The sequence below is a fragment of the Taeniopygia guttata genome, chromosome 2 (genome assembly GCF_048771995.1).
Source record: "Taeniopygia guttata chromosome 2, bTaeGut7.mat, whole genome shotgun sequence".
In the NCBI taxonomy this organism is placed as follows: domain Eukaryota; kingdom Metazoa; phylum Chordata; class Aves; order Passeriformes; family Estrildidae; genus Taeniopygia; species Taeniopygia guttata.
The window spans coordinates 22,721,958-22,745,895 of NC_133026.1; the positions used below are offsets into that span (position 1 = coordinate 22,721,958).

A 23,938-nucleotide genomic window follows, 5' to 3' on the forward strand; every position below is an offset into this window, starting at 1 on the left:
GCCTGCTGGGCATCCTCACTAAGGAACGAAAGCAGGAAGCAGGGTACAGGATCCTCGCAAAAGGGCGGCACATCAAACGACCAACGGAGAGGAGAAGGCCTCGCGTGTGTCAGATCTCCGCCTGCAGCGCCTCCGATAAGCACAAGCCCCAGCCCGGCCTCTCCCCTCCCGCCCCTAGAGCGAGGGAGGCGCGGCCCGGCCCTGTCCCGCCGCTCCCTCAGGGCCGCGCCCGCCCCGCCCCGCCCCGCGCCCGCCCCGCGCCCGCCCCGTTCCCCGCCCCGCCCCGGCGCTGGCGGCGGCTGCGCGGGGCCGGGCCCGGCCGGGCGGGCTCTGCCTGAGCCGTCCGGCCATGGAGGCGGCGGGGCGCTGGCCGCTGTGGCTGCAGGGCCTGGCGCTGCTGTGGGGCCGCGCCGTGGCGGGGCTGGAGCAGATCGGCAGCACGGTTCCGCCGGCGCAGGGTAAGGAGGCGGCAGCGCGGCGTGGCTCCCTGTGCTGCCCGCCCGTCCCGCGGGTGCGGCCCGAGCGGGCCGGCCTGGCCGGGCAGAGGGGCTCGGGCTCGCCCCGAGGCCTGCGAGGCTCAGCGGCGCCCGCAGCGCCACCCGGAGAGCTCCGGAGAGCCCGGGCGTGCCGCGGTGCTGTCCCCGGCGCGGTCCTGCGGGCAGGCGGGAGCAGCCCGCTCCCGGCCCAGGGACGCGCTGATGGTGCTGGGGTTGCCCGCCTGCGGGCCCGGGGGGGAGTCCCGACCGTGGCAGCAGTCACAGAACCGCAGGATGGGGCAGCTTGGAAGGGACCGCAGCGGTCTCCTGGTCCAACCTCCCTGGCTCAAGCAGGGTTGTCCTGGAGTACACAGTCGCCAGGGTTCGTTCAACCCTGGGTGAGGAATGTGTGTTCAGTCCTGGCTCGGGAGAAGCTGACGGAGCTGTTCGTCCCTTCCTGTTCTGTGGGAATCATTTCGCTGCTTTTGGCAGGCAGCTGGTAAAGCTCTGCCTCAGATTTAGCTGCCAGCAACAGATGTGGCCACAAAGGTGCACCTCAGGTTGGCTGGCATCAAATTTGGGTATCTCAAATGCATTTTGACACGTGTGTCTAGATCCTAGCTAGAGGTGTTTAATTTCCTTTAGGGAAGGGCTTATCCTTGAAAAGGGAGTCTCCAGGTTTTTGAGACAACTAACTTGAAGCAAATTAGCCTTACTAATTCGTATTCAGAAAGCTTGTTTGTTTGGGTGTTTAAAATCTCACATTGGAGAGAGATTTTCATTAGTTTTCCAACTATAAAAATAGTTGGAAAACTAATGAAGTATTTTTTTAAGCGTGGTGGTACTTAATGTTGCAAACTCCTGTTGAAAATTTTTGAGTATAAACTGAGAACAATTTCTGAACCTGCTTCTCATGTTGTTTTTGCAGGAATAGGTATATAGGCCTTACACTTAGGCTGTTAATTGGTACCTGTAACAATTTAATTGTTACCAGATGAACTGGTAAGAGGGTTTTCCATATGCATATATAAATTAAAGATAAATATACTGGTACATAAATTGCATTTAATGTTAATAATTAGTACCAGAAATATGTAATACTTAGTTATGAAAAGAAAACATTGAAATATGTAGTTGTCTCACAAGCAAGTAACTCTACCTCAGATTGACAACTTGTTGTGACTAATGCTACATTTGGAGATCTTTTCCCCTTGTATTTGTAATATAGTGAAACAAGAACAACCTTGTTTCATTAACTGGTATAAAAAGCTATCATAGGCACAACAATTATTAGAATAAAAATCCAGGCTCAGAGTTGGAAAGGAGGTTCCCCCTCATCTTTCCAATAGTTAATCTGGGTCAGGACTATGGCATGTATGTGGTCCTGTGGCCAACAAATTATGTCTGAGTTATGGATAAAAAAAGACTGCTCTTAAGATGATAAACATGGGGTACTTCTAAAGAAAGTAAATGTGAACACCAGTAAGTATGTATTTTTCTTAAATTCAGAGAAAATGCATCGTTTGACTTGTCAAGCTTCTGTTTAAGTTCTTATTGAACTCTTGCATATTAACTTCGTGTCCTATGTTTGGAAGTGTTTTTTATTGTTATTTAAAATAATATTAATTGAAGAGCTTCATGTTTTAAAAACTTTTCTCCCAGAAAATAAGTTAATACCTATGGAAGGGGATAAATCCTAAACAAGGGTCAACTCTTGCAAAGCTTCTAAAGCTGCACAATTTGGAATGTTCCCTAAATTGGAGTGTGTAAGTTCTAGAATTTCAGTAGAGATACCTTCTGTGTTGTCCTTAGAGAAAGCAAAAGAGAGAAAGGTAAGCTTGAATTGTTCCCCTATGTCTGAGGTTAAAATTAAATGTTTTTTATCTCTGCTGCAATTCTCCTGGAATGGAATTACTGACATTTCATTACTTCAGTCAAAATTATTGCTTGTATCTAGGATTAAGGAAAAAAAAGGTTACGATAAATACCTTATGGAATAAAAATAATTATATAATCTCTCTATTTTGGTTTTGTTTGTTTTTTTAGCATGTTCAGCATTTTCCCAGACGTCCTGTGATGAATGTCTAGCAAATGTTTCGGTAAGATTTTTAACATCTTTTTTTATTGATAAGAATTTCCACTTAATATGAAATCTAATTGTTAGGCTTTCTTTGACTTTGTTACTTATTTAAGTGACAGAATCAACTGACTCATGTGTTGCTTCCTGCCTGTCACACGTGATGCCAGGGTGCTTTCACTTTGCCTGGGTTGCTCCATGGTTGGGTCACTCGGGGTGTTTCTGTGCTTTGCCTGGAGAGGACAGACCGAATCCAGGCTTCCAGTGCCAGTGTGTGCTCAGGGCTTTTTTAGCTCAGCTGAGCAAGCTGATCTTGCTGCTGCCTCAGACTTACCCTCATTTTGTGGGTAGCACTTTGTTAAGTGTCCATCTAATAAACTCAGGCAGTTAAAATGCCTTGCTTTTCTTGTGTTGTGCTAGGAAAAATGGGAAATTAATGCAAATAAACTGGAAGTGCCTTTCTCTAAAGATGCCCCAAGAAGTGCCTGTAACTGAGGCAGTGTGCCAATCCCTCTGCTGACTCTGTGTGCTGAAGACTGCCAGGCTAAGCCACTTTTGGTAGCAAAGTGTATTTCCAGTGAGATTGCAATAAGGCAGATGTTTAAATGTTAGAATTTATTTCTCTGCTCTTTGCTGAAAACTTCTTTAGCTCTACAATCAGAATTGTAACAAGCATGCAAAAGGCATTAGTCTGTGCAGAACAGAAGTGAGATATTATTTCAAATTCAAACCTCACATGTCACTGGAAACAAACATTTCAGGAGTTTTAAAGTTGCGTGTGAGTTTCCATTACTGGAAAACTTTTTTGCCCAGGAAGATTGAGAAGTATCTGAACTTACCTGCTTGTCTAATTAATATTTTGGCTTTAAGGGAAAAATATTGATTGAATTGTATTGATGATTGTGTATTGTCAGATTCTTTTATCATTGAGAATGAGACAATTTAAATATTTTCTTGTACTTCAGCCCCTGCTCCAGCCAGTAGCTGTGCCAGGTATTGCCTTTTGGGTTAGACACATTTTCAGTAGTCAGATGCAGGAGTCTCCATCAGAGGGGTACAGCTGGCCTTTCTGGGCTCCCAGTTGTCACCAGCAGTGTAGAGTCATTTGGGTTAGAAGAGACTTCATGAACCACCTAATCCAGCTTCCTACTCAAAACAGGATCAACATTATGTTCCGAGTTTAGCAGTGACTTTTATTATGCCCCTTATTAGTTGTTATTTTTGAATTGTTTATTCTTATTAAATATTTGAACCAAAAAAAGCATATTTGCATCTAGCATCCATAATTAAAAGGGCACGGTTTTTGCAAAGTGAATTGTCTCTTCTTCGTTTTTTTTGTTGATGTGTCCTTATGGGTATGTTTAAATTGTACAGTCTACCAACTACAAAATAGTAATATATTCTTCTTGTATCCACAGTTTTCAAGAAAGCAGCATCTGCTGCAAATGGTTTCCTTTGTATTTAACGTTTTGTAATCCACTGAGAGCAAGATAACAGGCTTTGTGTAATTGAGGATGTATGATAGAGATGTTCTTGATAGTTAGATAAAGCATAGTTCCTGTCTGAACTCTTTTTATAATGAATCCTAAAAAAACATGTCCTGTCAAAGATTCTTACTGCCATTATTCAAAACTATTTCACTGTTTGAGTTGTGTGGTAAATGACTTCTGAATAAGTATTTTAACAGATGAAAACCAAAACCCAAGCTTGATGCTTAGAGATGACTTTAGAAGCAGAAATGTTTTGCTGGAATTTTATCTATAAAACACATAAAAATTTGAAATTTTAAAAATATCTGGATATGTGAGCATGTGCAATTAAGGTACTCAGAGTACTTTGCAACTCAGACTAGATGAGGCTGTATCATTCACTACCTTGCAGCAAAAGCTCCTGTAGACTTATAAGGTTTCCTTACTGTTTTCTTTCTGTTGATAAGCAAATGCAAGGCTGAAATAAGATTCCTTAAAGATACGAGGTGTTTTAAAATTCTGAACAGTTGGCAGTGTGATTTTGTATTTTGTATTTGTTAATTCCAGTAATTTTAAACTCAAAGCCATTTTACCCTCAAGTATGCAGGGTACCTCAATATGTTCTCAAATATTTTCAGGCTAGTGTTACTTGTAAGTACAAAATGTTCTTATACACTGTTCAGTTGAGGTTTTACTGAGAAATTGCACGAGGTCTTCTGTAGGCTTTAGAAGACAGAGCACTTCCATTTCTCCAGTACTACATTCACGTAAGAAATCTGTCTTTGGAGTGATGTACTAAATTGTTAACTGTTTTTGAAGATTAATAATTTGGGTTTTTTCTTGTTTCTTTTGCGCAGTGCCTTTGGTGTTACACCAACAATACATGCATTGATTACCCTGTAAGAAGTATTTTTCCACCTTCTTCATTGTGTTCTCTCTCAAATGCTCGATGGGGAGTTTGCTGGAGTAAGTACTAATTTTACTTTTGCTGTAGAGAATTATTTATGAGTATGATAAAAGTAAGCTTGTTCCTGATAATTTATTTGGGCAAGGAGGCAGTAGTTATGATTTGGAGACATAGCCCCAGTCAGTGTAGGTATGGTGATGCAATGGCTTTAAAACATTTTTACTTTCTTTAACATTTCTGAAAGTGTTGGATGATTTGTCTAGATCCACAGTTCTGTTATATTCCAGTGGCAGCAGTGAACCAATACCACAGGAATATAGTCACACAGAAATTCTTGAATGCTGTTTTTGCTTAACTGAAATAACAGTGTAATGTTGGGTACCAAAGGCAGTGTAGATAAGGTTTAAAAGGAACATGCATTCTGCCACTGTAGGTTGTAATCATGCATGGTGTAATTGTTCTTCAGTTTCTGTTTGCTGTGTGTGTTTTATTACAAAATACACGACTGAGCATGTGCTGCCATCAGGGTGAAATATTTGGAGCTGTTTTTGTAATAATGTGTGTACAGATCTAGATTCAGACTAGACTGGAACAAAGAGCACCTAAGACATTGGAAAGCTTCTTGTGTGAAGCAAGAGTACAGCTTCACTCCAGCAGAGCAAAGCTTTCTGTGCTTGTGCATGGACACCAGGAGGCTAAAGGGCAAAAACAAGTGGGGGTGAACTATCAGTGACTATGCTGACTGAAGAAAGTTACTATGCTTATCACAGAGAGATTTTGCAGTAGTCTAAATTAGGGTAGCAGAAGTAGAAGATTGCTGTTGAAGTGGAGCTTGCAAGTTTCTGGATACTACCACTTAATGACTGCTGCAGAGTGACTAGAGGAAAAAGTACAGGTGAACTTTATAAATTCTATGTTCATAGAGAAGGGCTTTGTGCTTTGTTTTCTGAGAACAGGCATTTGTGCTTAGACTTTTGTTGGAGTTTTTTAGGGTATGATAAGAATATAATTTCAGTGATAAAACTCACTTTTGAGAAAAATGGGCTTGCAGTGTTGTAGTAAAGGCTCTTATTGTGAAATATTTAGCAGACTTTTTTCTGAAAGTGTGGAGGGTTGACTCCTGCCAACAGCTGCTTGCTTCCTCCCTCTCTCCCATGGCCCCAGTGGGATGGAGGAAGAAAAAGGAACAAGAGCAGAAAATGTTATTGATTGAGATAAAGACAGTTTAAAAAGGGAAGGAAGAAGAGGGAGAGGAAAAAACGCAATTTTTTTTAGCACCCCTTCCTAGGCAGACATGCTCATCCAATTCCCAAACAATAAATTCCCACTGGAATTGACTTTCCCCTTGGAAGCCAGAACTGCCCTCCACTTACTTGGCCTTTACCTCAGATGCACTCCACTTACTTGGCCTTTACCTCAGATATTTTCTCTGACCATGACACCATATCTGGTGGCTACTTTGGGTCAAGTGTTTTCTCAGCATACCCTCCTGATTCCTCTCGCTTTCTTGCCTGTGTCCAGCCCTACTCACTGCGGGGAACAGAGGGAAGGGGGCAAGGGGGAGGTGGGGAAATGTTTTGGTGCTGTTCAAGCTTGTTCATCAGCAGCCAAAATATTGATGTGTTTCCAGCATGTTTGAGCCAGAAGTCCAAAACACAGCATCAAATGAGCTGCTATGAAATAAGTTAACACTCTCAAACTCACTGAGTAGCTAAACACATCCTTTTCTACTGATAGTAAGGGTGGTCTTGACAGCTTACTGCTGCTGTGGAAATGGCTTCTATCTTGTGCCCCATTTGTGTTTCTAGATTGATTGTAGCTTAAACACAGAATGAAAACTTCATAATGGAGCACATGCTCAGCAAAAAGAAGTAATAGAAGAAAAAAAAACCAAACCAAAACAACGAAAACACCCTCAAATATACATTTCCTTAATAGGTTTTTTGCAAATTACAGGCAGCAACATGCAATAGGGTTATATGGTCTTATTGAGACCCCTACAAACACAGCAGGAAAATTAATTAACTTGTGAAGGTGGTGGTGATGGGTTTTTTCTTTGAGCAAATAAAATTAAGAGATGAATGTTGTTCACTGTTGCTGAAAATGAAGGTGAATAGTGCAGCTTTCAAAGTCAAAAACAAATGGCTGGCTTCCAGTTACAATTTTACGTGAATTACATGTGTTGACAGATTATTAACAATAATGAAGAACAGTGTAATACAAAGTAGTTTGATTGTGTTGGGTGTTTTCATGAATAGTAGGCAGATGAAATAGGTACTGTTGCCAGGAATATAGCCTGAAAAACTGACGGTCTTTCCCTGCACTTTATTAGGTCCAAAAAAACCCTTTTTTGCTTCAATTAAATAGTATATACTTTTGAAAAAATTAAATTTTATTTAAAACAATTTTTTTGAAAAAAATTTGCTTTACTGGATGAATATATTTATTTGTAACTTGTAGAGGAGTATCAGAATGAGAAATGTGGTTTTACTTAATGTCTGTTCAGTGGTGATTATGCATAATTGCAAAGTTTGAGTGTGGTATACTGCATTTTATCTGGGGTAGTGGAACAGAATCATGTTTTGCATATAGGGATGGAAAAATGTCTGGGAAGGAAGGGAAGAGTTATCAGAAAGATAAATATTACTAATGGAGTCTAACAAGTTGAATATATTCATGTTTTTCAGTAAACTTTGAGGCTTTGATTATTGCTATGGCTGTGGTAGCTGGACTCATTCTGGTGTCCATAACGGCCTGTTGCTGTTACTGCTGTTACTGCAGAAGGCCTTCCAGGAGGTAAACACGTGTATTTGCTTTCTTTACTAGCACTGGGTCCTGGTCTTCCCTTTTTCTAGTGGTAACAGAACTGATTTGTGTGACTTCAGGCAAGCTGTTGCTTTATACTTCTTTGTTTTACCCTTTCTTATTAACATTGGACATGAAATCTTTCAATGACCAAATAAATCCTTGCTTCTTCTGATAATGGTGTAAATAATTTCTTTCAAGACAAGCTCATGGTGCAGCAAAGAGGGACCAGGTGAGTAGAAAGTAACTGAGCAACAATGTCCTATATGACACTTGGTATCCATCTTTCAGAATTGCTCTAGGATCTGTCAGCAGTCAGTATATAAGGGATTAACTTTCTTTGCCAATTCAAAAAGACATTCTATGTGTAAGATAATACTTCTTTGCTCTAAGATATTAAGAATAATTTACTTATTTTCAAGGAAATAGTACTGCAAAAGTTAATTGTTCTTGGGATCTTGGAGAACTTGTAAAAGTTTTTTTTAAACTGGCTTCTCTGAGTAGCTAATATTCTTAAAAGGAGGGAAGTAGTTGATGAGTAGCTAAAATAGGTACGTCAGTACTGGAGTGTGAAGTGGGACAGCACAACATGCTTCCCTTTATCACTCAAGTTTTAAAAGCTTTCTGGACAGTGTAGTTTCAGCTAGCTCTGTTCTTTTTGTCTTTCAATACTTTTTGTCCAAATAAAATGGGGACTTTATTTTTTGGTCTGATATGATTTCTATACTTTTTTAAATACCTTTGACTCATTGTTCCTGTTTGAGGTTTGGTTTTGGGTTTTTTAAAAGAACTTATGTAACTGTACATTGTTTAGTGCTGACCTTAAAACCAGAGAAATATGTTATATCTGTGGCTTTAAAGAAATGTGAAAATAATTGTAAATAACATCTCATTCCTTTCTTCCCTGAGAAAGAAGCATGTATCTGTTCTGTTGGTAGGCTGGTATCCCAAATCTGCCCTAGTGCGAAAATGAATACTCTAGCCCTGTGCTGATAAGCCCTGAAGATGTAAAGAACAGGTTTAGATCTTACATGAGATCTGCCACATCCTCTGCAGAACAACTTAGTGAGTCCCTGTAGTTGACATGTCAGCAAATAAAGCTTGAATCCTGTGAAAAGAGATATTTGTGCTGGACTTCAGTTTTAGTAGCTAAGTTGTCAATCACTACTGTAACATCTAATTCTAAAAATAGAGGATTAGTTGAGAATCATCTTATGCCAAGACTCCAAAGGTGTCAAGCTTAATCTTGTGACCCTTAGAGGATTTAAAGGTCATGTCAATCTGGGGTCCAGCTTGTTTCAGGAGGAGTCAGAATGTGTTATTACACTGAAGCCTGGTACATTATTGTCTTTAAGCCCACTGGTTCTCAGCAGGAATTCTTTTGCTCTTGTCTTCCTTATTTTTGGGGACTCATTTTCCACAAAAGAAACTTTTTTTTTTTTTTTTTTTTTTTTTTTTGTGGCTAGGAGGAAGGAAAGGTTGTGGAAATGTAATACTAGATCCGTGTAACTGGTTCTTTTTTAAATGTATCATCTGAGCTCTGAGTTGTAACCTTGTTTTGCAGAAGTATCAGTGTTTCTTTACGAAATTCTTAAGCTGTCGTGTTTAAGTGTTCAGCCTGAATTTACCTTTTCCTTGAACACAGAGCATACTTAAGTTCATTAACCCCCATATCAGTAATGTAGTTACTACATTATTATCTATTCTACCATAGGAATTCTAGGAATATTGGTGCATAGTGTTTATTTTTATCCTCTGTTTCTGGACTTTTCAGAGTCTGGTTCCTTGTGACAGTTTCATGAACAGCTGTTATTCATGAAACTCTACTAAATAGACTCTTGTGACCTTCTGTTGTCAACCACTTCTGTTTTCAACCATGTTTTTAATTGTATAATCTCAAACTTTCTGAACTTGGAAGGACAATTCCAAGTATCCAGAAATCAGAAAATACTTAATGATGTTTAATTACAAGGAAGAAATTTATTTTCTGAATCATACACCAACATTTTATTTATTTAATGCTTTCATATTTTGCAACACAAATTGTGAAGATTATTGTATAGTTATAAGACATGGGATCTCCTGTAAAGCAGTTTTACAGAAGGGTGCCCAAGAATGGGAGTTTCTAGTCATGCTGGACATGCTGATGTGGATAATTGATTAGTTTTCCAAAAGGGTAACATTGTTTTCAAATAAAAGTGACCTTGTTGCGTTTGTTTCCTACTCCCCTATATTTTCTAATTCTTTAGGTGGAAAAAGCTGGAACTAAAAACTTTGTTTCTGAAATATTACATGGATTCTTAAGTACTGGCTTGTATTGAAATAACTAAAATATTGAGAGAGATAGATGGATCGTTTGAGCACATGAAGGAATTGAGTTTGTATTTCCAGAGCTGAATGTGTCTGAATTTTGTGTATTAAAGCATTTGACATACTGTAATTAACCACTGGATGTCACTCTTGCTTAACTTAGATGTTGGTGGCTGCAGATGAGTGGTAATGCTGCTCAGGTGTATTAATATTGTAAATATTCATCTCGGACATCTTCAGAACGGTATTCACTTTTGGAAGATGATTAGCACCTGGGCAAGCATGGCAGTTGTCCATTTACTAATCCTGAAGAATCATCATAAATTCTATCAGGGAAGAACTAACAGAAAAATTATTTGACATTTGCTTTAGAGTCCTACAAGTCTTTTACAGTCTGTTTAATGGTTAAGTGAAACTAAGCTTTCTCTAAGGCAGGACACAAAGCTAAAGTGCAGCAGAGAATTCAGTAGAGCATATCTGCACATGCACAGCTCAGATGTATTGTGTAGGTTCACCATTTCCCAGAATCACACAGCTGATGGTCAGAATCCTTGCTCATTCCAGAATCGACTCATTTCCTGGGGGCAGCTTGAGATTGGATAGTAATGGTTGTTGGAAAGATAAATTGTTCTGGCATCAAAGGCTTATGAACCATCAATCTTCTTCTAAAGGACAACAATGGACTTTAACTGTGCACATGTAGAACACTGACTCTTAAATGGGGTGTGACACATGGGGAAAAGGGCAGTTAGGAATCCTGCTTCTGGAACAGTCTGCATCCTCTTCCTAAGAAGCTGTAAATAGTTCTGTGGAGGCTGAAGGACATATTACTGCAATGAGTAGAGCATTAGAATATTATAAAATGTGAAAGGATAATTACAAAAAATTGTAAATTATACTTACTCAGCTGTGAAATTTTACATGGCTATGAAGTAGTAAATAGTGATAGCTTAGCAAGAAAGTTGCTTTTTCCTCCTCTTATGCTTTCCTTCCCTCATTTTTCTAGCAGACTAGAGGAAGAAGAGGAGCAGTTAGCTAGGAAGAGAGAGGAACGAAGGCTGCAGTCTCTTCAGAGGTACGTCTTGACAGCTTGATATATAGCTATACACTTCCTGATGATGTAGGAGTATTCTGCCTTTCTGAGAAATACATGGAGTACTAAACAAAGAGGCTTTGTGATGATAGGCATGACAATTTCAGGTTTTTTTACAAAACAGAGCTTTATTATGAGATTGATGAACCTGATTAGGAGCTGTATTGCTGGAAATGAGCAGAGAGCAAACAAGTTGATGCTCAGTGTGGCAGATACCATGAGTGCTCTGTGCATCATTGTGAGGTAATGACAAACATTATCCAAGAAGAGAACAGATGCAAATTTGTTTTCATGAACATCTGAATTTGTGAGCTGAAAGTGTCAGACTTGAATGTGCATGGAAGGGTAGGAAATAAGTGTCCAATTCAGGAAGTGTGCTCACACAATTTGTCAGGTAAGTTATGTTGAATATTTACAATAGATCAGTAAAAAGGGGAATTCTCTGTTTGTTAATCCAGTTATAACTAGTCACAGCACAGTAGGCTGAGTGCTACTATGAACATGATGTTTCTCCTATAATGCTTTTGTTTCTTTCAAAAGAGGAGGGTCCCAGTGAGGAATATTGGCAATTTTTTAATATGCCAAAACCATGTGCCTTGTGGTGAATTGTACATCCTTGATTATGTTGCTTTGTTCAGTTAAGACAGCACTTAGCTGTGTTTGTTTTAAAGCAAAGACTTCTGACTACATGCATAATGGGATGATTGTGTTCTGTAACCTTTCCACTGTGATTTGTGTATCAGCTTTAAAATCTCAGTATAGTTAATCTGTAGGAAGTCTGGTGCTTCTGGAATGTGAGGTGTGCTGTAGACACATGCAAAACAAGTGGTGTTGCACCAGGCAATTAGCAACTTAGAGCTAATATCAGCTCCATTCTTGAATTTAGCTTAGGAACAAAGATCACTGGGAGCAGGCTGCTCTGCCAGAATGATTCCTGCAGCCTTATTTAGAGCAGCATTTCTCTTTCCCAGCTTGTCTCAGGAGTGTCTGTGAAACAGAAACTGCCTTAATTGCAGAAGAGAGCTTAGCAGCAGCCCTGGGGTGTTTCCATGTTCTGAACACACATACCAGTTGTGTGTGTGGCTGGGGGTCATGGGAAAACACAAGGAGTAAGCCACTTCCAGCACCTGGAGCACCTCACCCTGTCCACTGCTTACTTCCTCCAAGACCTTTGGAGAATGAATTGCTACTAGCAGGCTGTGGAACAAATTAATATTCTCAACAGCCCATTTTTGACAAGCAACCTGCAGAGGAAAACACTGCCTTGTACTGTGTAGTCCTTCCTTTCTACTGTGAAGTTTTCACATAGTTAATGAAAATTGCTGAATAAATATGGGAGAAAAATAGGCACAGCATTGACCTTGTGTCTGTCTGGTTTTGTTTTTTTCTTGTCATATTACATGTTTGTTTTTTCTGTGGGATACAACTACTTCAAATACAGCTCATATCAGCTCATATATGGTTCATACCAGTTGGCAATAGAAGGTGAACAGACTAGCCTGAGCTTCCTTTTATGATTAGTTAGTGAATGGTAAAAACAAAGCAAGGAAGCTCAAGTTCCATATTGTTCCATAGAAATATTTTTTGTGGAAGGTTTAAGATGATTGCAGCACCTAGTATTTTCTGTCTTTCAGGTACACTGTAAAAGTCTGCTTTTTAAGTTTAATACTTGTTTGCATTAGAATTCAGTTAATTGTGGATACTTTAGTGTCTCTTTGGAAGATGCCTGTTAAAATGAAAAGAAGGGTTATTATGTTGACTCACTGCTTATCTAAGGCTGAAAGTAGCTGTCAGTTTATTAAGAGGGTTGAAAATCACTGGTGATATTTTGAGTTTGCATTTATAGTTAGGGGCATAAAGAGAAGGATGTCTGATGTTCAATTTTTGACTTAAAACAGGTATCTTATTGCAAAAGTTTTAGCCCTTTATTTGACTGCATCTCTAACATGAAAAATAATTTTTAGTTACGGCATTGAGTAGGGAGTCTTTTTCTATACACTCGACTATTTACAGCTTCAAATACATGGTATATGTATAGGTTAGATTTATATCGTTTATAAATCATTATTTATTTTAGAAGTTTATAGACAAATGCTAAGCAATAAGATCTAGTGCCAATTATAAATTGATAGTAAGGGAGAACAAGGAGAAAGGCCAGGGAAAGATAGGATGGCAGTTTGTTTGTGAAGAACCGAGTATGGAAGATTATAATGGGAATTGTTAGTATTGAGAAAAATACTTCCTCACCTTATGGCAATGGGGACAACTTGCATGAGAAGCCAAGACTTCAGCATGTATAAGATGGAGTAATAGCAGTAGTGTTAAGAAACAGAGCCAACTCAGAAGACTGAAGTGACTTGAGATAATTATCATGTGAGATGTGGGTAGTACAGTAATTCTGGGTGGCAGATTCAGGGTCTGCCTGTTCAGAGCTGTGTCTGGTTCTTCTGGGTTGATGTGTACCTAAGCCTTATTTACTGAGCAAGGATTTAGTCATGGGTGAAGTGATGCCATTGTGGCTGCCTGTCAGAGTTTGAATGTTTCACTGATATTAGTGGTTTTACCCTTCAATCTTAATTAGATGTTTGGTGGTTTGTTTTGAATAGCCTAGGGAAGTATCCAAGCCTTTCTGAGGTTTAAAGCCTACACAGCTTGATTTTGCACCATCCCCTTCTTAAGCAGGTGATTTCTGAATTCAGAACTGATTCTCACTGGCTGCTGAAATACTGAGGTTTCAATAACTGAAACCTGCAGCAACGAGTCTTCATTACTTCAGACAGGATATGCAAAACAAGGAAGAAATGCCATTAGTACCACCACTAATAAACCTGGTTTGAACTCACATGAAAACTATACAGTAGAAGGATTTAGCTTTATATTGGAGAAGGCTGCTTTAAGCAGAATCTCTCTATTCTCTTCCTGAGATCCCTTGCCCCATATAATATCTTCCTCTTATGTACCACAGAAAGCAGAAATCCTGTTGTCAGGTTACCTTCAGTGGATGAATTTGTCTCCTCTTTTCTCTGTTATCTTCAATGTCTCAATGCCGACTTTCTTCTACATGAATTTCATTACCCTGACTCTGCAGCTTCTGTTTAACTGCATTTTGGCCAGGTTGCTTTGTTTACTACTCTGCCTGGGCCTAATAATGCAGAGAGATGTAAGGGATGTGGGTATCTCTGGGAAAGAGTAGTGGAAGGTTTTGAGTCTGTCTTGTTTGGTTTTTCTTATTGTGCTTTATCTACATGCTTTTCCAGAAGTGTAATTGCTGAAAAAGGCCACTTCAACCCTCAGCTCTCTAGGAAGCAGGATAATTGCTTCTCAGGACACACAGGATCTGATTAGCAGTAGGAATTGTTTGGAGGTGGAATATGCATAGGGCAGATGGGATCTTTGGTGAATTAAGCTGTCAGTGCTTAACAGCTTTCTGCTGAATACGTGCAAATTGGAATCCAGCAGAAGTCACAACTTGTCTAACTGGGTTAAATTTTGACAGAGGGTAGCAAAAGGTGTATTTTTAATTTTTTTAAAAATTTTTGTTAGAGGAACTTCTTTTTGCAAAATTCCTTGTCTTTTCCTCAAGGTATATAGATCCTGGCTCATACTGATGAAGCAGTTGTATAGGAGCTTTTATATTTGTTTTTTAAAATAAGTAAAATAGATCCTTCCTTTGTAATTTAGGAAAACTATCTGAGAAAAGGTGGAATTATTTCCATTTAAACATCTTTCATTTTATCCCCCTTCAACTTTGCAAAAGGGAAGGAGAAATCAACTCATCAGACAGTTGGTTTATGTGAATAATTTCAGTTTGGCAGTACTAGGTACTGCCTTAAAAATCATCTTATGGTCAGACAACATAAAAAAAATTTATATTTAGCACAATATTTTAATTTATTCTCTGCATAGATGCATGCCATGCTGGATTTTAGAAAGCTGTAGTTTTCACTTACACTTGCTGTGCATCTTAAGCAAAATAATAATACACCTTTTTATCCTTTTAGAATTATTATATTGAATTAGTATTCCAGAGTATGTTCTGTGCAAAGCTAAATTTTACAATTGTGCTACCTGCTGGAAAGCATTAAGGAGTGCTCCAGTGTAGTGTAGTGCCTTGTTTCTTATGTATAGATGAACACCTCTGTCTGTGAATGTGTGCATGTGTGGATATAGTTCTTTTATACAGAAAAGTATTTCTTGTTATTGTAATACTTCTTATGTTCGCACTATCAATTAGTAAGAATTTATGATAAGTCTTACAGGTACAGTGTGTAATACATACAATCTGTACATACAGTTGAAGTGTAAATAGAAAGATAACATATATATGTAACTACAAAGTGTGATTTTTTTTTTTAAATTGTAATGTAATTACTAATACTAATGTAAAAATGCTAAATGTCCTTTTTGGATATTATTATATTTACTTACAGCTCAAAAGAGTCTAAATGTTTTTCTGATGTCTTTATTTCTTGTAGGAAACATGAAAGAAAACTGAAGCATGATGAAATACGTAAGAAGTATGGTATGTGCCATCTTGTTTTTACACTATGCCTAAGTTGATTCCTTTTCCCTAATGATTGTTAAAATTCACAGCAGAAATAAACTGCTTTATGAGCGTCAGAAGTAGCCAAGCGCAGTTTTCTGTTGATGCTTGTCTTCTGACACCTGATCTCAGCACGCTTAATGCTCCTGTTCTCTTCCTACACTGACTGGCCAACTGGGCAAGAAGAACAGTGTGCTTGGGATGGCCATTTAAATATATTGATTAAAATAAGTGGTTTATTCTGTCTTTTCCTAAGTAAGAAGACTGAGTTTCGGGGTTGTTTTTTTTGTTTCTGAATGTGATAAATCAACCTACTTGAACTTTGCTACCTGGAGTAAAGGCTATTGAAGGAGGAGAGACTGACTAGTAGATAGCAAGCTTTTTAAATCGAACTTTAAAAAGAAGGGTGGTGGATGCAACCTAATGTAGGGATAAAATTTATTTTCTTTGTTTTTAAATGAGCTGTGGTCCAGTTCTAGAAGAATATCACAAGACTATAGAACCTGCTGTGTTGTGTAGGAGGCTCTTATTATATAGGCTTGTCAGTGCTTGCATTTTTCATTTCATTTGTTCATAGGGTTAATACTACTGTGTATTCGGAGACAGATCTGCTAGAACTCTGCTGCATTTTTTATTATGCAAATTGCACTAATGTCAGAGAAGGTGTTTCTAGGGGTCTGAACAGTCACTCAAAGCTGTTAATTTTCATCCTCTTGTTAAACTGATTGGCAGAGTCTAGGAATGCCTTCATGAATCTGCAGCCTGCCCTTTGCCTGATGCAGAAGTGATACAGACAAACTCTGTAGGGAACTGTCTGCAGAGAATTCTGGAGAACGTTTGTAAAAGAATGATCTTTGCAGGAATGGAGGAATCCTACACTGTGAAGCTTGAGCTACTGGAAGAAGACTGTTGTAGAAACTGGAAGTAATTTTTGTTAAACATCAGTTAGGGAAGTTGTTCTGTGGTATTTTACAGGATAATTAACCCTGTATTTCAACCACAGTTCAGTTTCAAGAGTTGCTTGAGTGAATGGCAGCAGTAGTCCAGATGTTAAAAAAGCAAACAAAATCCAAGCACAACATAAAACAATATAGGTTTTTTGTGGTTGTTTCTCTTTAGAATAGACCTCACAGTCAATCTCAGCAAGTTTGAATCTTTGGGAAAGATCTGGAGAAGAGCTTAGGGCAATGGCTATGTCCCCACAATAACTTGCAGCACTCAGTGCAGATGGACCTTTGCATTTCCTGGATGCTCCAAGATGCAGGTCCTGGGTGCAGAATCTCAGTTCCCATATCAGAACCCTGCACTGGAGTTCAGTGATGTGAAGGCTGCATTCAGTTATGTTCTGCTTGTGAAATGAGTTCACTTGTCTCTGCATGACCTGACATTTTACTGAAGACAGTTGTCTGTTCAGTGCTTAACGTTCAGACCTTTGTGCAGTGCTTTTCTGGATCTTGTTGAAGTACTTGAGTTCCCTGAAATTTAAAACTGTATAATGCAATGCCCTTGGAATACAGACATCAAATTCATTAAATCAAGTATTGTTTGTAGCTATACTGTCCACAGTCATAGGAGAGCTAGTGTCATTTTGCCTCCACTATCAATTAATTGAGAAACAAGTTTGTACAGTCATTGTGTTAATGGAAAGTATTCTTTCTTGTAAGAAGTCAGACATACTCACTTCTTCATGCACTTAGGTTTTGCAATTCAGATTACCTGCACAAGATTGCAATTGTACTATAAAACTTAAATTTTATTAGCAAGCTTCTGTATAAAGTTTATTGACAGATTCGCTGTATTGCCTAAACAAGGATTAATTTATATTATCAGATATATCAATTTGAGGCCTGGAATCACATGGTTAATTTTTGTTTAAAAAAATTTTAACTCTCACATAACATAATTAATGGATGTATGTAACTGAGGAAAAAAATAAATACAAAATATGTACAAATTTTGAAATTCAGAAATATAATTGCTGTTGAATATAAGGGTTGCATTCTGATAATACACAGACAAATGGTCAGAATAATTCCGTGAGACATGGATTTTCTGTCCTCATTTTTTACTATCTAGAAAATACAGATGCTAGCATATGAAACATAATCTAATAAAAATTGCTGCAAATAATTAGGGAGGCACTAGATTATTTTGCACTCTTACACACTGCAGAGAGGATTCCCAGTTAAGTAGGCATGGATGAGTGGCAGAATGACAATGACTTTGTTAACCTGACTGTACATAAAGATGATGATGCCCGAAATTTCAGTATTTGGTTGGCTTGAAGGGAATGCTTTTTCTCATTTCATCCCCAGCTTTCCATATCCCATTTAAATGGTAATTACACATTTATAATGCACTGCAGGTGTCACTCTTGCCACCATCCTTTGGGAGCATTGGAAGCAATAGAGAGCTTTAGCAACCAGGAGTATTCACTTTCAATTGTTTCTTTGTTGCACAAGTTGATAGTATTTTTCATTTGTTCACATATATGAATGCAATATGATTACACAAATTATATGTTGTCTCTTAGGAAAAATTTAAAGTAGAATTCAGAGTACTTTGCAGCTTGTGTAGTACACAAAGGAACTACAATTTAATTCCTGCTGCATTTGCTTCTATTGTGTGTTCAGTATAGCATTAGTGAGAAGCTGCTTTATTATTTATTTATTTGAGGATTTTACCAAGTATTAGTGGAAGGATTTTTAATTTATTTTTTGCAAAATTATTATAACTTCATTGCTTTAGTTCTGCAAAGGTTTTGATTAGCTATTTTAATGATATATAATACTCTCTTGTTTATTTTATATAAGACATTGGTTTTTATATTCAGTAGTTTATGACAGCAAATGTGTCTTCTGTTCAAGGTAGATACTTTGCCTTGATCTTCTTTAGTGTTCTGAATGCAAGGCAGGAGAACCTTGCATTGCCGAACACTGAAAGCTATTTAGTTTGTTAGGAATACAGTTGTTAATATGGGGGGCTAGAAATAGAGAGGAAAAGTTTAGTAAGGGGTGAAGACATGCAGTAAACTGTTTTTTTTTTTTGTTTTGTTTTGTTTTCAACTACACACAGTCTCTTGTAAGTATTTCACTTGTTAATTCTGTTTTTGGGCAGCATTGATAGGTGTCAAATCTCAGTGACTGGGGACATGCATAGTTAGTATGCAATATAAATGAATATGCTGGAAAGAGGTGTTAATTTCTTTTGACCATTGCTTTGTCATTTCATATTTACTAACATGCTTTATTATTTCCTATATACTCATGAAAGATACATGACTAGTATACCTTTCAAATTTTTGAGTGTTTCCTAGATACTGCTAAGTATGTCAAATACTAACCTCAAAATGAGGGTAAATGGAAGTAAGAACTTTTAAATGACCTGTGTGCCAGTATTCAAGTTCACCAGTGGCACATAATGGACTTGATTGCAAACAAGGCTCCTGAAGATGCAAACATCTGGTTTCTCTGAACCCCTGAGGGTAAATGACAGCTTGGGTGGTGGCTCTCATGTCAGACAGGAAAGTCGAGAAACAGCTCCTGTCTGGTTCCAGGCAGTGCGAGAGCTCAGCTGAGCCAGATGTGCTGCCCCATTAGCATGGGCTGCCACCTTCTCGGAGTGGCACTGGCAGAGCAGCTGTGGCAGCCGACAGAAGTTTTTTGTCATGCTCCTTTTTTTTGTATGTCGCTCTATATAGTTTTTGTCCACTTACTGGAGCCTGACACTTCTTCAGTAAGAGTTGGTGCAAGTGATGAGCTGCTGTCTCACTCCTCTTACTTAATGTAATCTTATGATGTACTTAAAATGCTGAGGGTAAAAGAAATTTAAATGCTGAATGCAGGCTTGAGAGCAAGGCTGAAAGCAAAGTGTATCAGGTATTGTAACCTCTGGTTATCCTTATTTGGAAGGAGGGCTTGCCATTTCTCTTGGAGTCCCTTTCTCCTGGGAGATCAATTTCTGAAGTCAGAGGCAATAATATTCACACTGGATTGACCCATCATTCTTAAAGCCTGTTTAGTTTCAGTATTCTGTGATGAAACAGATGAAAGTACTTTAAGTTAGACATACTAATGCCTGATTGGTGGTGATTAGATCTGTTCATTCCTAAACATAATTCAGTAAATTTAAAGCAAGTACTACTGGGTATGGCATATGCAGTGAGGAGTAAAAATGACACATTCACTTGAAATATGAGATTTAGTTTTCTGAAATGGCTTTTAGCTGAGTGCTTTGGGGTAGGAGAAGAGAAAAGTATATTCAGTACTCAAAATGGTGTAGGATAGGTTTATCAGGACTCTTACACAGTCCTCTGGTGAAATTGGCACTACTGGATGTAGAAAATCTTTTCCATTGGGTTTCAGCTGTTTAAGCTGTAAAGAACAGAATCTAGTGTTTTACTGTGCTACTTTCAGGCCTATGAAGTATTGAGTATGTGTCCTGAATGAAATATCAAAAAAATATAATAAGCACATGTCAGACTCTACAGAGAAAAGTCTGCAGGCCATGTTCATTTTGTCAGGGAATATGGTACCACCTCTTGCCACTTTGTGGAAAGCTTTTTGAAGTTAGGTGCATTTATTTGTAAATGGATCTTAATGAGTGCAGGGAGTTTAAGCAATGGCAATTGTAATAATAGTGGTAATTTCTAGTATTAAAGCTGATTTTTGGTAAATGTTGTGTAAATGTGTTTTGTGTTTCAAAGGGGTGAAATTGAAATGCAGGAGTACTGCAGTTTTTTTTTTAAATTGGACTACTCAGTTGTGTTTCAGGTAACTGACTGTATTAGGAGCTGTATATCCTAACTGCCAAAGTATTAACAAGTCTGGAGGAAGGATGGGGGTGTTGATGAACTGTCAGCAAAAGCAATGTTTCTTCTCTCTTTGGGTTGGGGTTAAATTAATGCAGGAATATTATCTGAAGGCACTGAAGGTTGAATTGCAAGGATAAGAGAGGATTTTTTTATTGTGTATTAGTTTACTTGACAGCTAGAAGAGACAGAGTGGACATCACAACTGTTTGTTTAAATGTATGAAAGGTAATACTTAAATCTGAGAAGTAACCACTTTCTAGAAGTTTAAAAAGACAAAAAATTCAAAATCTGAAAATTCTTGTAGAATAATTTTCACAGTTATATCACCTAAGCATATCCTTATTAAACAAATGTTTAAATTTTAATTTTATTTACTTTCAAAAACAATTATAGAAATGGGTAGTTCCTCTGATACAAGGTACCACACCAGGTAAATTGACTATATGTCATGTTACCTGGCTGAAGCTTTATAAGTGTTACTGACTTACTCCTTGGACAAGTAAGGGTCATATATATGAGGGATAGTTTTGATATTAATGCTTTACAAATTGACTCCTCGTAATCTTGTTTATTTGAGTTATTATAGGACTTCTCTTATTTATTCTTTTTTCCAAATATTTACTGTACCTATCAGGTAGTTAGTTGCAGTAACTGATACAGTAATCAGCCCTGAGCAATTGTGCTGCTTGACTGGCATCTTAAAATAACCCGGCAGTTCAAAGGAAGCTCACCAACTGCACAAGGTAGGCAATAGTGTAGTCTGCCTACAGCACGTTTAGGTTTTGACTTGCAGATAAAAGAGTGAATATATCAATATTCAGTATCTGTGTGCAGGTACATGTGGAAAAGGGTATAGTGTGAAAAGGACTGAGAGGAGTTCTTACAAGATTTGGCAGTGACTAGAAATATTTTTCTTTCATTATTGTGGATGTGAACATTTGTGAGTTGGAGTTGCTCGACTGCACTTTCTACGGTCTCCATGCCTAGACAAACGAGCTACAGAAGAGTCTTTGTCAGACATCAGTATAAAACTCTTGGCAGAAAAGATAGCAATAGTGTCCTGTCCTTTCACAGCATAAGGTCAGCCTCTGGACTCGTACAGGACTCCTTTATTTTCAGTCTTCTGCCTACCCCAGGTTTAAAGTGTGGTTTAAAGTCTCTTTGAAGTAATTTCTGTGTGGAACAGTGATTGCTCAGCTAACCTATACAGAGGATGCTCTGCATATCCAGGCACTCAGCATAATTGGATGGCTTTGCAGGGCTTTCTGTGACAGTATTCTAGTATAAAGTCATTAAGAATCTTTGTGAGGGAAACACTGTCTTGGATTAAGTGATGCTCTCGTTCTGGTCCCTGGAGGTTTTAGTGCACATAAGAAGCGATCTTCATTTTTTCTTAGAGATTATTGTCCTGTTGCAGAAAAGCTGTAAGTGGCTAAATGTGACAGATGGTTGGGTATAATTGAAGTAGAGCTAAGTCAAAGTAGCAACATCTTACATTTTAAAAGGATGATGATCTTATAGTCACTTGCATTTATAAACTGGCCACTTGGAATCTGTTCTTCTTGAGACATCTCTATACTTAGATTTTTGTCAACTTGACTCTCACAAGTGCATTTTTTGGAGTTTACCTCACAGATGAGAAATGTTCTTTCTGTAATAATTTTTCATAGGGAAATGTTCTCTCCCTGCTAAATCATGAAATACTTATTCATTATTATTGTCTGAGAAATAAGAGTGCCTAAGAACACTTCCAATTTATTATAATCCTTGGCTGCCTGGGTAATAGAGCAACTATTACAAGAATTGCCTTTTGGATTTGTTACATGCAATACCAATAGCAGTGAAGCCAGTAACTCACAGAGTTTTTCTGTAAAAAGAAAATTATAACTGTAGTCCCATTTTGTTTTACAGGTCTTCTCCAGGATTCTGATAACCCCTACAGCAGATTTGAGAATGAATAAAGATGAGAATCTTCCACAAGAGCTGTAACTCCAGAATCCGGGAAGACAGTTTGTGTTCATTAGCCCTTTTGCTCTTTCACTTCTGTTTTTTTCTCTCCAAAGTGTTTTTTCCTGGTTGTAAAACTAGAAGCAGCTAAAGACTTCGAAATAACATGTTTCTATCTCCTACGTGTATAGGAATAATTTTCCATAAATGTTTTTCATTGTTGAAATGTTTGCTGAAGTTGGTTTATGTTTCCTCTTCTTAAAATCTATATTTTATTACTTGACATAGATGGTTAATCGTCACAGTACAGTGATTTTGAATTCAGTCTTAACTGCTACTTAAAGCAGTTGTTCTCATGTTCCTAAATAGACAGATTTATGTATATATATAACAAAAAGCAACATGGAAGCACAGCTCCACATAGCAGAAATAATTGATGAAAAATACATCATGCACATTCCTGTGGGTGGAGGTTTTTTTGCCTGGAAAAAACATCTTCCAAGAGTGTAATGTGTCAGGGTTGACATAGAGGAGCATATTTGTCTTTGAATAATTAAATTCAGTTGTGGGAATGTTAATAGGTATTTTGAATACAGTTAGCAAAATTGGAGGAAGGTTGATCTTGAAACAAACATAGTTACGTGTTCCTATATTTAAGAAACATCAGTCTGTGTGAGCACTTTATTCTCCAAACTTAAAGTATGTTGAAAAAAAAAAAATAAAGTTGCCCAGATTCTGCAGCAGCTTAAGCACTGCCCAGCTGCTTCCTCCCTCCCTCGGGGGGATGCGGGAGAGAATGGGAACAGCAGAGGGTTGAGATAAAGGCACAGTAAGTGAAGGAAAGGAGGGTAGAGGGAACAAATTCTGCAAAGGCAATTGCCACTTCCCAGGAGCAGACCTCTGCCTAGCCTCCCCTCCAGTTTTCTTGGTGTGCCTGGAGCAGGGTCAGTTTAGGTCAGTTTTGGCCAACTGTGTCCTCTCCCAGCTTCTTGTTGCCCCCTGGCCAAGTTGCTGGAGCAAGCAGAGTGGGGGGAAAATGAAACTTTGATGCTGTGCAAGCAATGCTCAGCAAAAGCCAAAGGTTTTTTTTTTTTCTTTTGTGTGTGTGTTCTCAGCACTCTTTCTGCCACAAATCCAAAGCAAAGCAGCACCATAAGGGCTGCTATGAAGAAAGTTACCTCAGTCCCTGCCAGAGCCAGTACAGTAAGAAGGCAGTATTTTTTTTAACCTTTTATTGTTCTTTTGATATTTACATAATGTGATTTATTTCCTGTCTTTTCATAGAGGGTTTCCTTGAGCACTTTTAGTAGCTTACCAGTATGATGTGACAAGCAAAGACCTCTTCTATACTCCCAGTCTAATTGTATGGTCCCATTTATTCTGTACACTTTAAATCACTTCCCTTGTTGTTTATTATCTGTTAAACAAATGTACAGTATTGAGGATGTTTGTGTTATTTTTGTCCACATTCCTAAAATAAACTCTTTAACATCTTGAA

The 23,938-nt window shown here is 38.3% G+C and overlaps 1 protein-coding gene across 2 annotated transcripts; it reads left to right on the plus strand.

Moving 5' to 3' along the window:
* Window positions 1-264: 264 nt before the first annotated feature.
* On the plus strand, window positions 265-23,938 carry LOC101233268 (pituitary tumor-transforming gene 1 protein-interacting protein). 2 transcript variants are annotated; one of them, XM_030264653.4, is made up of 7 exons: window positions 265-458; window positions 2,523-2,575; window positions 4,880-4,988; window positions 7,617-7,725; window positions 11,054-11,119; window positions 15,613-15,659; window positions 22,405-23,938. In XM_030264653.4, exons 1-7 carry the CDS (start codon window positions 350-352, stop codon window positions 22,452-22,454), a joined length of 543 nt encoding a protein of 180 aa, XP_030120513.3. In that variant the 5' UTR covers window positions 265-349; the 3' UTR covers window positions 22,455-23,938. The 2 variants fall into 2 exon arrangements, with proteins under 2 accessions (XP_030120513.3, XP_030120512.3); XM_030264652.4 differs by having other exon boundaries at window positions 266-458; window positions 11,051-11,119.

Coding starts and splice junctions, on each gene's coding strand:
- LOC101233268 (XM_030264652.4), top strand. CDS start 350: ATGGAGGCGGCGGGGCGCTGGCCGCTGTGGCTGCAGGGCCTGGCGCTG. Junction 4,989..7,616: donor TCGATGGGGAGTTTGCTGGA/GTAAGTACTAAT, acceptor CATGTTTTTCAG/TAAACTTTGAGGCTTTGATT. Junction 15,660..22,404: donor TGAAATACGTAAGAAGTATG/GTATGTGCCATC, acceptor TTTGTTTTACAG/GTCTTCTCCAGGATTCTGAT.